The 17868-nt window shown below is 41.7% G+C and overlaps 1 protein-coding gene across 18 annotated transcripts in view; it reads right to left on the reverse strand.

The window, feature by feature from the left end:
• mark3a (MAP/microtubule affinity-regulating kinase 3a) overlaps positions 1-17868 on the reverse strand; it is a 52524-nt gene that overhangs the window by 2421 nt on the left and 32235 nt on the right. For 3 of the 18 annotated variants that reach the window (XM_023412961.2, XM_023412958.2, XM_023412960.2), the window contains exons 11-17: positions 13907-14019; positions 13227-13374; positions 12364-12581; positions 11833-11936; positions 8436-8708; positions 6480-6506; positions 27-71 (exon numbers count right to left, since the gene is read on the reverse strand). In XM_023412961.2, the coding sequence (XP_023268729.1) occupies positions 27-71; positions 6480-6506; positions 8436-8708; positions 11833-11936; positions 12364-12581; positions 13227-13374; positions 13907-14019 (928 nt within the window). Of the gene's footprint in view, positions 1-26; positions 72-3024; positions 3073-3282; positions 3363-6479; positions 6507-8435; positions 8709-11832; positions 11937-12363; positions 12582-13226; positions 13375-13906; positions 14020-17868 lie in introns of all 18 variants that reach the window. The other 15 variants (XM_023412962.2, XM_023412959.2, XM_023412965.2 and 12 more) reach the window with 11 other exon arrangements.

Raw genomic sequence — 17868 nt, forward strand, 5'->3', positions numbered from 1 at the left:
TGGGGGGCGGGGACAGGTAACCTCACCTTGAGCCCTCAAGTCTCCCGTTTCTCTCAAACTCGGTTGAGACTCTGAGGCGCATGAGAAGATCAGACAGGGAGGAGGAGGGAAAAAAGAAGAACAAAAAAAAAAAGATGTGGATTGTGCACGACAGAAATAACTTCAGATCAATTCCAGTGAATTAAAAAAGAGAATATGTGACGTGTAATAAGAAGGAGATGTGAAACGACGACGAGAGCCACCACCGCAGAACAAAACAAAACAAATTAAATAAAATACAAAAAGACATGGAAGGTTTCACTTCCATTAAGATCAGTGAAGAGTCATGAGACAGGGAAATAAAGAGTGACAGTGATCCCAAACTGAAACCAACAGCAGCAGACAGAAAGAAAAACAACCTTTAAACACAGAGCAAGACGGAAATGCATCTCACGAACTAGTGAGTGTGTCGACGGAAACAGCAGCTTAATGACGAACTGCAGCTTTAGATGTGAAAATGGAAAACAACATTTTTTAATAAAAACTATTAAATGGATTGAGATGATAGTGCAGCACCAGAATCTCATATATATAATCATTCATAATCATATAATCAATATTTTTTTACCCCCCCCTCCCCCCAAAAAAAACGTAAATTTATATCTGAACTGCAAAAACCTCCACAGCTTCATCCTTTTATTCCCTTTTTTTTTTACGTGGTTTTAAAGTCGGGGTGGGTGATATGGTTAAAATTAAACTTAAAATATTCTTACAACTTCTATCACAATGTGAGATATGTAAAAGAAAATCATATTAAAGTCCATTATTGACCTTATAAAACAACAAATCTGAACTCAAAATCCGTCATGAAGCATCACACAAACACTTTACTGCAATAAAAATCTATTTGATTTTGACGAGAAAAAGAAAAATCTACTGCCCTTTTGTCAGAGCTTTCAGTCGCATCTCATGGTCTTCTTAAGATGAAATTTGTCATGAACACTTAAAAAAAAATGTATGCGATCAATTCACTGAGGAATGAGATGCAGTTAAAAGCTCTATAACTTGTTACAAATTACATCTGAAAAAAAATATATATATAAATTTGTTAGTTTTTATATGAAATTAGTTTAGTATAAATTTTGACAACAGAAATGTTTATTATTATTGCAGAGCTCAATTTAAAATCATTATTACCTGATGTTTTTCCAGATGTTTTTTTATTGTTTTTGTTATTTGCTTGTTGTAGTTTTTTTCTGTGACTTTATTTTAAAGTTTGATTGTTAATATTTTTTTGTCTCTAAGTGATTTTGAGTTTTAAATTAAATAGTTTACTTCACGTCAACGCTGGAAACTATGAAAAAGCTACGACCACGATGCTCATTAAAATGAAGATAAAACGTGTGTTCATGTGGATGCCGGTGTGTACGACACACACACACACACACACACACACACTTGATTGCAGCTTGTTTGGGTCGATGCAGATGGGAAACGCTCCCTGCAACAGGAAGCTGGTGGAAACTCGGGCTCTAAGAATCAAACCAAATGTTCCCCGACAAACATTTGTCCTTGTGACTGAAGCAACATGTTCGGCAGCTCAGCAGAAGTCCTGCAACTGTACGCTGCTGTATTAACTGATAATGAATGAAAATATGGTAAAACAAAGTCGTAATGACATAAAATATGTCTTCAGAGAAGTTTTCTTGGTCCTGGACATTAATAAGAACTTGAAATGTCCTTATAGTAACGTACGACTACATGACGTTTGTTTACTGCTTTATAAAAATGGAACACAAGGGACTTTAAGTGTCTCTGATGTTTGTTTCTAAAATGATCAATAAGAGGCTGAGCTCAAATGGACTGGCAGTGTGATGAACTGTGGGATATTTTGGAAGGAGTAGGACATTTAAAAAAATAAAAAACTGTGTTTGTTCCCCTCATCCGTCTTATCTGTCTTCTTACAAGTATCTCTTCTGTATCTGCCTGATTTTACTCCGGGGACGTGTTGACGGAGAATATCTCACACCCTTTAGTCTCCCAGCTGTTTTCAGAATCTGGTCGGGACCTGGTGATTAATAATGACGGCGTCTACAACTCTGCCGAGACACCTTCCACTGACATGTCCAGGCTGCTGTCCCTGCATCATTTATGTCCTGGGGTATAAACTCAACTTTATAACTTCTCTTCAAGCCTTATTTCAAAGTCTGAAGATTTAAATAATTCCTTGAGATCAGCTGCATCAACCACTGGGGTCAAGATCTGCAAAATTAAATATTTAACTGATTTATACATCGATGTGATAAAGAACTTTGATTAAATCTGATCAGTCAGACAAAATCACCCACGTCTGTGTAGTTAGAGTTTTGTGTTGCTGGAGTTTTGACCTCTTCAGACTATGTTCCTTCTGCACACTGGTAGCAGGCGAAGTTGTGCCAGGAATCGCTCCTCTGGTTATTTTATCCATAAACAGATGTGGCAGTAAATTTGTGATAAAAAAAAAATACACTCCGAGAGGATTTTATCCATATCACTCACTCCTTGTCAGGGCTGCAAGAAAAGAATAATTTCTCTAAGGAAAGTAAAACCAAAAGAGAAGGTGCTAATGTGCATCTATGTTCATCTGCATTGACTTAAACTGGGTAAAACTGTTCAACAGACAGTGCAGAGTCTGAACCGCTACTCTCAAGGAAAATGTCTGAGTAATATCACAGCAGATTAGATTAAAAGCAATAAGCAGTAAGCTCCCTGCTCCTCTGACACGACGGAGAACAGAAAAACAGGACGGGTGGAGGAGGAAGTGACTCCAAACTCCTGACAGCTTGAGGGACTTGACAAACAGGAGGACGAGTGAACAGACAGGACCGACAGCAGGTCCTGGATCGGCCAGAGAGGCTGTGAAAATCACAAGACCGAGGGCGGGCGGGGGGGTGAGGGAGAGAGAGAGAGAGAGAGTGGGAGGGTGGGAGAGAGGGGGTGAGTCCCTCCACATAACTGACACTTTTGTCTCAGAGGAGAGATTGAGGGATTGAAACAGCCCCTTACTCTAGATCTTCATCTTCCTACAACTCTCTATATCTTCTGCTCCTGAATCTGAAAGAAAAAACGGGAATCTGAGGAGACGGCGAATTTTTCTCAATGGACACATGACAAGAAAAAGAAAGAAAGAAAGAGGGAAAGAATATTTGAATGTATGACATGATGACAGGCCTAAAAAGAAGAAAAAACATGGAAGGATGACGAGAAGGAAGGAAGGAAGGAAGGAAGGAAAGGCTGATAGAGACTGGAGGGCAGAAGACTTACTAAGGGTCTTTCCTCCCTGGGTAGAAGGGATGGCAGGCCCTGTTTTGGCCATCTGCCGTTTGGCCGGGTCAATACTGACCCTAGGCGGAGAGGAAGAGCAGCAAGAGGTCAAGGTTAAAGGACACAGGAAGGTTAGGAAGACAAAAACACACAAACTGTGAGGAGAGGAGTGGAGGTGGGAGCGGGACGTGACTGAACCTAAAACGTCCTGAGAGGAGGAAAATGATTAAAACTCCTTGTTGTTACGTCCCAAAAATGTGATGAGAGATTTATAGAAACGTACGGAGGCTCAAAACTGACTAAACGTGGTGAAAGGTTTTTCAGACGAGCCAGAAGAAGAACTGAGTGCATTAATAAATAATATTATCAATTAAATAACTGCAAAAGAGCGTAAGAAGAAACATGAAGCTTTATACTTTTCCTCTAACCTCCAGTCAGTCAGTTAGGTGTTGACCTGATGGTGGCGCTCTTTGGAAAGTAAGAGGATCAAAGTTAAAAATCGTCCTGAGGGGAACAGGATGAAAAACTGCTTTCAACATTTTTCGCTGCTTTCTAATTAAACAGATAATTGGGAGGATGATCAGCTAATTAATCGATAATAAAATAACGGTTGTCCGGAGCAGTGATCGGTCCGGGACAATGAAGAAGTTGAAAAATAAGTTTAACTAGTTTAAGTTAAACAGAAGAGTAAGATATTTTAAGTTTTCATGATTTCATCGATTAATTGGAGGAAAACGTTAAAAGTATTTTGGTTTATTTAAAAACTGACTGAAGGTTAAAGGAAAAGTATTAAGCTTCACGTTTCCTTTTACGCTCCATTTTGTTTATTTAACTTACACTATTATTTACGTGTGTCTCCAGTTTTTATTTTCTGACTCGTCTGAAAACATTTCCCTCGGCGTCGTCAGGTTCAGGGCTCCGTAGGAAATGAGGACAAACACAAAACCAAAGTGAGGTGATCAGAGGACTGTGATGACACATAACACCAGAGCTGAGAGACACGAGGCTCTGGATGGTGATGATGATGATGAGGAGGATGATGATGATGATGCTGCTGCCAAAGGAAGAAAACTGTTTACAAAGCCGCCACCAGAGGGCGCTGCTGAGCCTCGAGACGGCGCCCTGCGAGGGCCACAAAGCCCCGCCGCTGTTCTGAGGCCACAGCTGATACTGAGGACGCTTCGATCACGCCGATCTAATCACTCAAAAAGAGTCTGTTTGGTTTTATATCAGTGTCCTGGTCTGATGACGGATCAGTTTCACACCCTGACCCCCATCAGTGGGTGAACTCAACTGACACTGACCCGACTCCTTCAAGCACCCACATGAAACCACAACTATTTATATGATAAGCGTACTACTGTTTTCAAAACATTAGTTTGAAAGAGTTCAGAATTTACCGTTTTGTTTTGAAAAATTAAGATAAATTTTTCATATTTTTTCATTTGTATTTCTCCTGTAAATTTTCTGCATCCAATACGATTTTGTGAAGATTACCATGGTAATATTGTTTTGTATACTTTATAGTATTTATGATGGTTTACAAGTCACATGACTGATCAAAAGGAAACCGTTAACGACCTCAGACGCCTGATGGGAGACAAGATGACTGTCATGTCCTGGATAAAGATGAACTGAGGATCATCACAGTTCTTCTTAAAGATGATTCACCAAAGCCCAGAAACCCTGATCAATACCTACAACCTTTTCCCAAAACACAACAAACAACAGAAACGGGACAAAAGTATCGACCAGCAGATATTTAAACTTAAGTGACTACAGCCGTTAAAGTATATGCACAGCAAAGCACAACGAAACACAACACCCACTGGATAAACCAACCAACTTCTACACAAACACGACGATCTGCACAGAGGCTGAATTCACACAAGAACAAACACAAGTCAGATTTTTTTATTTTTTTTTTTTATAGCTCTCTGTGGCTCGGACACTTTCTCCCCTTCACCGTCTGGAAACAGGAACAATCTCATCCTGCGTGATTTCTTCCTGATTTTAACAGCCAGGAGAAAAATCACTTCTGAGCCAGAGAGAGTTAAAAAAAAAAATAATAAAAAAAATATAAAAATAAGAATCTGTTTTATGGTGAATAATGCAGCAGAGTAACGTTAAAAGCTCCGTCTAAAAAATGTGCAGCTTCAACAGCAAAGAGAGAGAGAGAGAGAGAGAGAGAGAGAGAGAGAGAGATCAGTCGTTAACAACAATCGTTGTGGCGAGAAAACAAACCACAATCAATGGCAGCTGTAAGAAGCGACCCCATGCATGCACTGGCGATTGATTAGTGGCAAGCTGCTCTGTCGTTGCTGCTGGTTAATCGACTGATTGTTCGAGGAGTCCGGGCTGCTCTCCCAATCAGCCTTTATCCACTCAGACCAACCACAGCCAGTGAGTACGTTTACACACACAGAAACACACGTTAAAACCCGATTAATGCAAAACTCAGCTTCCTCTTCTTAGACATTAAGAACAATTACATATGTTTTTGTTTTTTGACTTGTCCTTTTTGTGTTACATCCCCCTGTAAAGGAATAGTTTGACATTTTATTTGCTTTCTTGCCAAGAGTTAGATGAGAGGATCGAGGTCGCCCTAAAGAAGAGCCAGGAGCTAGTTAGCTTAGCTTAGCATAAAGGCTGGAAACAGTGGGAAACAACTAGCCTGGCTCTGTCCAAAGGTAACGAAACAAGCTAACAAGCGCCTAATTAACACGTTACATGTCATTAGTTAAATGAAGAGCCTTCAGACAGAGGCAGGACGGCTGCTGCTCCTTGTTACAAGTCTTCGTGCTTGTGGCTGCAGCTTCATTTTCACCGCACACACACTTGATATTTTCATCCAACACCCAGCGAGGAAGCAAAGAATCGTATTTCCCCTGATGTCGAACTAATCCTTTACAACTAAAACTAGCTCTATCCATAAATTAGACCATGTTAATTTGGATTACAGGGGTAAAAGAAATCATGTCACAAATCTGATCACATTAATCTGATTATAACCCGTGTGTGTAAATGCACCCAGAGAGAGTTTTTTGTTCTGCTAAGCGATGTGTTAGTTCAGTGCCAGCAGCCCCACGCGTCTGTAGACTTTCACAGGAAGTTTCTCAGTGACATTGTTTTCACGTTATTTTTTTTTATGTTTTTTTTTTTTGGCACAGAGCGAAAAGGCAGTACAAGAGTCCTACCTTTTGGTAAACCTGAATGACATGTTTCTACAACAGAATCAGACAAAGAAACAGTGAAAATGGTGAAGGAGAAGTGAGAGGAGGAGGAGGGAGGAGGGAGGGAGAGGGAGAGGGAGGGGAGGCATGAGGAGTCTGAATGAGTGAACAAAAATGGGGTGATTGGAATCATCAACAGTGAAAGGGAAGATTCATCTTTTTTTTTTTTTTCTTTTTTCCATTGGTTATCAAATGATTTCAATTCCTCATTTTAGGTCAGTCATTGCAGGAGTGAAGCCGCTGGCCTGGCTGCCGCCGTCAGAGACTTTTCATGCAGAGAAAATGTGTGTCCGACGATTTTTTAATCAAATACAGTAACAAACCTAAAACTGGGAATTCCCACAAAGTGGCTTAATTACACTAAACGCCAATGATTCACAGTTAGAAATGTTCTGTTCCTCCGCAGCTGGATGGAAACGGTGACACTAAACTTGTGTTTGGTGTTTGGTCCAAACCAAAGAAGAAGAAATAAAGTTCTGTTGTTGCTGCTGCTTTGGTCTGGTTCATGTTCACACTGACAAACATGGAAGTTTCAAAGCACCACATGGATTTGTGAGTGGAAATCAAACTGGTGTGACTCACATCAGGTCACGCTACACTTTACTGAACCTGATGCGTTTAATTATTTCCTCTGACGTCCTAAAATATTACGGGGGGGATCGTCGACAAACTGCTTCTCACAGAAAATCCTCACACCTACATGGCGATATGTTTTAAATAGCAGTTTAGCTTTTGAATTCATACCCGTAATAATAATGATGCTAATAATAATAATAATAATTATAAATCCTGTGTCTGCTTTGCTCTCACCACAAAAGAGTCGCACTTATCGGCTTCTCTCGGTCTGGTGGTTTAGTCACACACCAGTTTTCACACCAGTCTGAAAGAACCAAACTGAACCTGTTTGGCACATTTGTGTCAGAACAGACCAACCACAGGATTTTCTAATAAAAAAAATCTAAAAAAATCAAAAGCTAAACTAGTATTTAATCTCTCTGCCGATCGTGGGAAGCGTTTAGATGGAGACCTCCCGCTGCGTTAGACATTTGAAAACCGTGGCAACACATCAGCAGAGCAGATATTTTCCTTATCAATAAAAAAAGTTTTTTTCAACATTTTTTGTTGTTGAGTCCTACTCCATGTTTTAGCATTAGAGCAGTTTTTCATTTAAAAAAAGAAAAGCACTGAGTGAAATGAAGCCAAGAACAAGAAGCCACTTTTTTTTTTTGGTCCTTTTTCTACCTGTTTGTCGATATTCATCATGTTTGAGATCTAAAGAACTCGGGTCCTGCGGTCACACAGATAAACACTGACCTCCGAGCTGTATGTGATTGGACAGTGTGAACCTGAATGCACCATGAATGCAAAATGTCACTTTCTACTTTGATTTAGACCAAAGGATTTTAAAGGTTTTATGCTGCATGAAAAGATGTCATCGTGAATATTATACGTTGTTAATTAGTCACATAACTACAACGGACTAGAATGATCTGTGGTATTATGGTCCAGGTACCGGTTCTGTCCCGGTTCCTGGACCATAACATCACAGATTTCAAAGTTATGGCTCAGTCAGAGTGTTTCAGTTCTCTGTGGCAGGCAACCAGGCAGTGACAGATAAACAGTTTAGACTTAAGAATAAATCACATCGTACAGGACAGTGAAGTGTTCCCCCAGCATGTAATTAATCATCCTAACTCTACAAGGCACTGTGTTGATTGGTTTCTAACTGGAACAGACAGAGTCACAGGAGATTATACTGTACAGAGCAGGGCTGGAGTCTATCTGCTTTCTATTTCAGTGCTGAAGTCGTGGAAAGGTGCACATGAATGATTCTTCTTCAAACTGACTGAACAGAAAAGGAGCTAAACCCCAACCCTGTGGCGTTTTTTTTTTTTCCTGCCGTGGTGTTTCCGCGCCTACCTGCGGGTGAGTTTGGAGGTGAGTTTGGAGAACAGGTTGCTGGTTCCACGGCTGCGGGTCTGGGAGAGAGGGGTGGCATCGTGGGAGAGGGTGGGCGAGGCCGGCGGCCCGTTGTACGTGGCCGTGCGGCGGTCCCTCAGCTGGCCCCCGTGGAAGGTGCTGCGGCTGGCGGTGCCCCGGGGGAAGCGGAGGCGGTCGGGCGTGGTGGCGTTGGCGATGCTGTGGGTCGACGCCACCGGGTTCCTCTGGCCGCCGGGCGACACCGCGACGCTGCTGGAGCGGAACGGAGGAGGAAGGAAAGTGGGAAAAGTTACGACGTCGTCAGGGTTTAAACGCAGAAACTGTTTTTCCACTGCAGACGTGTACTTCACTGTACCTGCACCAGTGTAGGAAATCTTTTATTCACAAATCAAATCAACTACAGGGTAGACATCATCATCATCATCTTCATCTCCCAGATAATAACCAGACCTGATCAGTGTTTCAGGAGAAAATGTCAAAAGCTGCTGCAACTGATCCAGAAGCAGAGTGCAGGTACACAAGTAAACTACTGCGATGGAAACACCCTCCAGAAGGTTTCATCACATTTCCCTCCTTATCTTCACGAAGAGTTTTTTGTTATTCCTACATGGATCTCTAATGTTGCCATGATGGGTTTTTAGGGAAATTAATCTGGCGTGTTAAGATGTCAACAGGGCGTGAAATTAAATAATCAAGACAAATGTAAATCTCAGCAGCTGGTGAATTGAGTCGAGATCAGATTAAGATGTTACACTTTTTTTTTTTTTTTTTTTTTTAATGGCAGAAACGTACCGTTATGTCGAATAAAAAATAAATAAATTCCAATTTGCAATGAAAATATTTTACCTATAGACATGAAACTTAAAATGCTGGTTTTCAACCAAACGAAGCCGCAGAGGCTGAAACTCAAAGACGAATATAAAGTGGCTTTTATCCACCCAATAAAAAAAATGAATGAGATGCAAATTGTTTGTTCGATTACTGATACTCCACCTTTAATGTTTAAGTGAATGTTGCACAGCAGAAATGCAGAGGTGGAAAATGAGGCAGAAAACTAAAGTCATACATGGTTTTTAATTTCTGCTTTAATACGTAACCCAATTGATATAATTAGAAATGAATATCTTCTAATAAGATTAATATTTGTTGGGTCTGTGTAGCCTTCACTACATATCATCTCTATCTCCTCATTTCTTGTTATTTCTCTCCATCACATGACGTCTTCTCTTTCTGACTATCCTTGCATATCCTCTTTTCGCAGTGGTGGGGAAGTTAAACAACAAATAACTTTATTTTAAAACTTCAACACCACATGAAATGTCCATCCATCATCCTAATGTTGATTCTAATAGAACCTGATGCCTTTTTACTGTTTGGATGAAGCTTTGTGTGTTTGACCTTCAAAAGTTTCTGGGCCAATGCAAAATGATTGTTCCTCAAACTGCAGGTAAAGTTCCTACAGTGGAAACAGGACCACGACATTTCAAAATAAAACATTTCTTTGATCCAATTCACCAGCCAGAGAGAGATTTAACAGCTGGAGCTGAACCAGCATCCAGTTGTTGTTAATTCCCACCCTGGACATCAAGCTCTTATCAATGAGGAGTGAGTTGTGTCCCTGATCAGTTAGAGTCTAAACAAAAAACAGACGATGGTCTGAGGGTGTTGGGGCAGCAGGAGGAGGGGTTGGGGGGGGGGCAGCGGAGAGCGGTGGAGCTCGGCCATCGAGTCGCAGACGAACAGGTGAGGGATCCAGACGGAGAAGATCAGGGGTCATAGTTTAAAACAGAGGATGGAGATCGGGAGCAGAGCTGAGACAGTTTGTTATTGCAGATGTCTGCAGCGGAGCAGGAGGTGCTCCGGCGTGTGGTGGGCAGAGAGATGATGCAAACATGGAAAAATATTATCACACACAGAGTTTAAATGCTCGTCTGTCAAAGCGTGGCAGCTTGATGTCAGTGTGTGGATACATATTTTTCTCTACTTGTGCCTCCACTTTCATCAGTGTCTGAAATAAAACTCAGTCTGTGTAAAACTCTGACGTTCAGCTGCTGCACTGACGCACATCACATCTGAATATCTCCATGGGGATTTTAACATTCAGCTGTTTATGGGACGTTTCTCCCAATAACATAAACTTTCCTAAGTGCTGCTGTTATTATTGATAACACTGTATTTCTATTATTATTTTCACTATAACAATCAGCGGTATATACAGCTGTTCCTGGTCCGTCTCTCTCTCCATCTTTCCCCTGCAAAGTGCCTTGAGAAAATGTGTTTGGTGTAACTAACAACTCTTTATTCAGTGTTTCACACAGGATCTAATTCTGCAGAAAACTAATGAAGAGAAGGTGGTGACATATTTTGACTGACGCATATGAATTATCTGAGTTCATCTTTACAAAGTCTTCAGTTTTACCCGCTCTCGGCTGATGAACATTTCAGACACCGACACCATAAAAACAAGTTGGATGCACACGATCGCCACTGGTCTCTGCAGGAAATGTGTCCATGGTTTAGTTGGGGTGTTACAGAGTGTGAAGCTGGCCGGATGTGTGGGTTAGCGAGGGGCCAAACAGGGGCTGAGACATGAGAAGAGACAGACAGGGGGGTTTGGAGGCCCTGCCGTCTTACTTGGGCGAGCAGTAGTCCAGAGCGTAGTAGGAGTGGGGCAGCGTGGCCCAGCCTGCCTGGCAAGCGTACAAAGGGCCGACGGTTTGATACCTCAGCCGCACCGAACTGGACGAGGCACCGAACACAGCGGCCGCAAAGGCAGAGGAGGGGCTAGTGGCACAAGCCATCTCAGTCATGCTGGTCATGCCACAACGAAAAAAACAAAACAAAAAAACAAAAAAAACAAAACAAAAAAACAAAACAAAAAAAAAGCCCCACCCCGAAACCACAAACACACAGGCAGAAATGAAAAATAAGATGATGAGAAAAAGGGAAAGTAAATATAAGACAGAAAGAAGGAAAAGAAAGAAATAAAATAAGGGAGTGAAACAAAGGAAATATGGTCTAGGGATCCTGTCTGGATTTTCTTTTAACAATACATGAGAGAATCTGGACCTAAAAGTCAAAACACTGTCATTAGAGTTCAACCAGTTTGAGTTTAAAAGGCTGACGCCGATATTTTTGTATTGATTTATATTTACAAGCCTTGAATTTGACCACATTTGTGATCATAGGGAGGATTTGGGGATTTTTGTTGGGTTGAAAAAAAAAATTCTAAAATAGCATTTAGACCATAACGGAAAAAATAAACATACAAGCTTCAATAACAGGACCCACAAAAATGTACAGGCTCAATGATCTCATTAAAGACGAGCTCCTGAAACAACAAGTAGGTCGAAGGCAGAAAACCTCCTCCTCTCACCTGTTCTCCTTCCCGTTGGGAATGACGGAGAGGCGGTCCGTGTTGTTCCTGTCACTGCAGACATACGTGTTCCTCCTGGTCATCCCTGCCGACGCAGCGTTATTCTGCAGCGAGAAGGAAACAGCTTGTCTGATACTGCATCAATACAGAACAGCTTAGTTTGTGCGTTTCAAGCGAAAATATTTGATAAATGTATGTGAGACTTTGAAACAGCAACATGACGACTATAAAATATGTAGAAAAAGGTCAAAGAATTAATGTCAGTCAGTTTAAAACCCTTCCTCCTGAGTCTTTTCACTTCTCTGACTGTGTGGAAATCAGATAATTTCACATCACAGATGATGAACAAAGACAATTAAATGTGTCTTACAGGTGAAACATGAGACTGGATGTGTGGATGAGTGGATTGAAGAAGAATAATGAGTGTTTATGAAACAAAAAATATCTAGAGAAAAGCGAGAAAGCAGGAGCCACTGAAGTCGGGGTCATCAAACCGTATGTAAGTGAGTATTTGCTGATAAAGTAGCTCACACTCGGGCCGGTGGTGGCGCCTTTCCTGCGGTCGGGGATGTCAGCCTTGTTGGGGTTGTTGGCGTTGCCCAGCAGAGGGCTGGAGGGCGGAGCGCCGCGGCTCCCCGGGGTGCTGGGTTTGCGGAGCTGGACTCCGCCTTCCTCCTTCGCGCTGTTCTCCGATGTGGTGGTCTGACTCCGCTTTGGATGAGCCATCCCCGGAGGGACGTTCTGGCCGACTGCAGAGAGAAAAGAAGAGGGAGGCGACGTGTGACGGACGACTCGGAGACGCTGTTTGTACCCGAAGCGGCTTTTTTAAAATTTATGTTCTAATTGATCATAAAAATAACTATTTGTTGCAGCTCAACTGAACTGCGTCAATGAGAGAATATCTTGTTGTTAAACTGCAATATTGCCATTTCATGTCTGAAAAATACATAACTAAGACTGAAAATACCACAGTGCTCCTTAAAAGCGCGGTGAACAATGCTCGTGAAGTGCCGCGTCAGAGCCGGAGCTTAAAAGCTTCTACGTGTTTAAGCTGCAGATCTGACGGACAGGAAGCAGCACAAACGGGTTATTAAAGGTTATTGACAATGCATTATGTCACAGTGGACAGCACGGAGCTGTGCAAATAAGCCAGAGGTTAAAGTGCCTCCGCCGTGTGACTGGTTTGATTTAACTGCTTTTATCCGCCTGACGACCACTGACAGAAACCAACCTTTATTAGGAGGGAAAGGCTCAGCAGAGTCTGAGCTGTGTGTCCTGAGAAATAACATCACAGCTGCTAAAAGGTGTCAAATAACAAGTAATGCCGCCACATTTACTGTAAAACAATAAATGTTTGATATTGATGTTTTTAAAACGTGCAGTGGCCTCCTCACCTTGTTCACTGTAACGCCTCTGTTTGTGGTTGGAGGAGACGCTCCTCTGGACTTTGAGGTGGGAGGGCGACTGGCCGTTGAGCTCGCTGTTGGGTCTCGGTTTGGCCAGAGAGAGGTTGCTGCTGGAGGCCGACTCGCTGGGCTCCAGCTGGAGGAGACACACACACACACACACACACACACACACACACACACACACACTCACACTGAGTACACGTCCCACCTTCAGACTGAATCTGGCTACCAGTGCGTTGATAATTTACAGAGTGTGATTTATAGTTAGGTCAACAGCAGACTGGAGTTAAAGCTATTTTAGGGCGAAGTATTGTGTGTAAACGAGCCTTTTCCAAACTTTCTTACACCGATTCATAATATGAGGCTGCACCTGTGGAGAACATCTTACGTCTATTAATTAAGAAGCTCTACTTTCACCCAAATTACATTCTGTCTCCAGCTCGGGTCATTTCACGATCTGCAAGTTCTGTTCGAAACTTAAAACTAAGATACAAACTGTGTCCTGAACAGCAGCATGAGATCACACCATGCAGATGAAGATGGGTCGACCAATTTCTGATTAAGGAGGTTTAAAACAAACATCTCCTCCCCTCTCTGTTGTCTTGGGCAGTAAAGATGAGGTGATCCTGCGTAAAAAATAAAGTGTGACGACATGATCTTCGTACCTCAGAGGCCTTCCTGCCCAGCAGCAGGTAGGTGGCTGTGATCTCGTCATACTTCATCTTGGCCAGAGAGTCCTGGATCTCTTCCAGGTTGTAGCCCATCCCCACCATCACATCTGCACACACAGAAGACATGTCGTTTTTTTTTTTCCCCCCATTTCACAAACTAAATAATTCACAGATAATGATCATTAGATGAATTGATAATGCAATGAATCATTAGTTGAAGCTTTAGTGCTACATTTCCAACAGGTGTTAGCTACGGAGGAAGACAAATAATAATGCTACAGCTTCACTGCAGCACCTGCACTCGTCGTGTTGGTTTTATTTTCCAGAGCTCACTTGTCAATCATTTTAAAGCAGTTAAATTATTATTCATACATTTTCCTGGGGGCTTGAGATTAATGCTTGTGCATGTAAAAGGAGTCAGGCAGTGGTAATCAGCCCCCTGCGCTCCAGTTCTGCCTCCACCAATCAGAAGCAGAAAGACATTGATATCAGAGGGTGCGTGAGAGCACATATTCAGTACACACACCCATACACACACACACACACACGAAACCCTCCCAAATCGTCCGACTCACGTTTGTAGCAGCATGAAGCAGAGGAGTGTTTCCTGCTGCAGCTCCACCCTTTAAACATTTATCTGTGTGTGTGTGTGTGTGTGTCCCATCAGGCGTCCTACGAAGGCTTTTATCCTTTCAGCTCCACACTACTCTCCCTATCAATGTTTAAAAAGACTGTACTTCCTGAAACATGGCGGAGAACGTTTCTAAGGAATTCAGATTAGATCTTCAGAGTCGGCGCTGGTCTCTGAGCGAAGGTGTTAAAATGACTCACGAGCTTCATAGTGACCTGTAACATGCTCCGATTTCCTGCCAGTTAATCAGTCTATCACGGCAGGCTGTCGTCTGTTTTCACCACGTAAACCTCACCGTCTGATCGAAGTGTACGAGTGACTGGATGAATCCGACAATCTGCTGTGTACTGTCATTACATCATCAACAAGTAATTTAATTCAAATCAATTAAAAGCTGCAGATTGTGCAGAATGTGATACAACAAAGGTTTTTTAATTATTCTACATCATTAAAATCAAAAACCTTAAGAAATCACTATCATGTAAAAGGAGTAAGGCTGGGTATCGAACTCGAGTATCAAAGAGTAAATGAGTAAATCTCATCAGCGTCAGTGAGCCAATCAGCATGCAGCATGCTTGGACCAAGATCTAATAACACTGGTGATTGGCCGTTTAGCTACATGAACAGGTTTGAGTGTGTAAAGAGACCGGATTTCAAAATAAAACTGAAATTCGTAAAGTAATGTGTATTTTAATTTTCTTTTCTGTTAAAATGGATTTGATAAAATTGGTATCTAAAAAAGTCTCATAAAGAATCAGTATCAAAGTCGGGTCAGTACTGATATGACACCCGACCTTAAAAAGGAGTAATGTCAGGTTAATAAAGGTTAAAGGTTAGTATAGGTCAAATAACCAAAAAGAAAGACACTGAGTCACATTTACTGTTTATAAACGACCATAAAAACATCTTGGCAGTCAGTACATCCAGTAGCCACCAGTGTTTTTAACTTCTGAAAAAACAGCGCCGTCGCCATCTTTGCTGCAGTTCAAACGCTGTAATTTTCCACACACGCTTCATCTCACGTCTACATCTTCCTGCAGTTTAAACAGCTTTTTTATTACACTGTCAACCAACCGGCTGCCGTGTGCCTTTGCTCACAGATGCTACCGGGCAACAGATGTAACCAGCACGACTCTGACAAGACGGTTTTCTTGACCAGTCCGACCAGTGTCTCTGCCCAGGCTGCTGGTTTAGAGTCCGGCTGCTGAACAAACAAATGAAAATGACTCATCCTGTCTGAGAGATTTTTTCTTCCTGTCGGGGTGGACGAGCCTCCCAGGCATCGTCCTGATCATCACATCACACTGACAATCTGAAAGCCATACTAATGCCATTAGTTTCAGTGGGTTAACGGCTTTACTTACTGACCAGCGTGGAGGAATTCTCTCCGGCAGACATGACAAATTTAACTAAACTAATAAAAACACACTCAACACGTCATGATTTCAAAGCCCGCATCGGTCTGCTTTAGCCGGAAAACTGACACGTGAGTCGATCTCGACTCCTGTGTAACATCAGGCTTCAGAGACGTCAGTCGGAGCGGGAACAGAGAGAGAAACGAGCTCCGCCGCTGTAACTAGGCAGAATCTGTTCTCATCCATCTCTACTCTCACTCCTTTCTCATCTTTCTCACCTCCACCCTCCACCAACACTTCTCTGCCTCTCAGTTCACTACTGCAGCATGATGATGCTTGTTTAATAACTTTCCACTTTAACCGTTTTGTTTTTACAGACGGAGCTGCAACTACATTATTTTAAATCATAGATTCATCTGATGATTATTTAATCCTTAAGTTTTAAAAAGTTTAAAATAAAGGTCAGAAAATGTTATTTACTTTCATAAAAGAGAAAGAAAATCTTTGACACAGAGAAAGTTGGGAACTTCTGGCATTATTAAATTAAAATTAAATAAAAAAATTACTTAAATGATTAATATACAAATGATATTTAAAATAGCTGCAGATTGATTTTCTGTTGATTGATGAATTCAGCTCTAATCTCCTCAACCACTTAAGATCGGCTCAATCACAGTGTTTCCTGGTTTAATAAAGTGATTTTATTTCCTGTGTCCACGAGATGATAATTAATTAATCCACTAATTACCGTGCTCTTCATTAGGCAGAACAAGATTTCTCATCTAATCTCTCTAATGTATTGAACCTTGAGCTCCTGCAGCTCTTACGTTGATCAGACAGCGGCCATGTTGGAAGTGTTACAGAAATGTTACGAGGTCCAACATGTAAAACTGCCAACGCGTTTACGTAACAAGGTGCATGTCTCATCTGTTTTTCGAGCCACTGTTCATTTCCCTGCTGCCTGAAGTCACGACACTTGAAAGCATTTCGCTGTGGAAAGCCCCGTTCGGACTGGATTCATTTCTCCAGGTGAGGTGATTTCAACATCACCTGCTGTTTGTCAATGCTCCTCCTGTGATTTAAATCCAGTCCGGAGCCACATTCTTGTGTTTTACTATTTCTACTTTGCATTTTTAAATTCAACCAGTATAAAATTTGTTAGTTTTCATCAACATCTGACAGATGTAAACATGCGAACACCGACATATTTGGGAACCGGTATGATGACGAAACAATTTAAGCCATTTTGAGAGGAAGAGCTATCGCTGTTGTTAATGTCAGCTACAGGCTTTAAAATCTTCTATTTGTTTACATTACTTAAAATTGTCGTCATTACACATATTAGCTATTAGCTATTAGCAGCCCCTGTTTGCAACGTACCCACAGATGTGTAGAAAACATCTGGATCATTTTGATACCGATAAAATTTAAAAATGAGACAATGCTGAAGTTCCAACGAGTCTTTTCCTGATCTTTCTACATGGGTTTAGGGATTGTTTATTCACAATGAACATCTGAGATCATGACATCTACATATGTCTAAGTCCCACTGAATGACATCAGTATGTGTTTCATGACCGTGCATTGAGATTCGCCTCACACAGTGACTTCCCCTGAGGAGGCTTTTGTCTTTCTTTCACGTCTACAACAGACACAAAGCTGGAATTTTCTCGATGGTTAAAACTCAGAACGACGAGCTAAATAACCAAAAAGCACAGTAAATATTTAATTCCACTCCTCCCCCTGGAGTGACACCATCTTCAGCTTGTCATTTAGGGGAAGGTTTATGTAACGTTTTATATGCATTATTTAGAATTCAGGGGATTCCTCAGAAAGATAAAGACCTCTCTCTCTCTCTCTCTCTCGTTGCCTTCTACATCTTTCTTCCTTGGGTGACTGGGAGTTCGCACCGGCACATGTGCATCGACAGCCAACCCCAGCTTCTGTTATGCAAGTTCTCACCCCCCCCC

This window comes from Seriola lalandi, unplaced genomic scaffold, assembly GCF_002814215.2.
Source record: "Seriola lalandi dorsalis isolate HSWRI2012SDOR001 ecotype SW California unplaced genomic scaffold, Sedor1 jcf7180002054497, whole genome shotgun sequence".
Taxonomy (NCBI): Eukaryota; Metazoa; Chordata; class Actinopteri; order Carangiformes; family Carangidae; genus Seriola; species Seriola lalandi.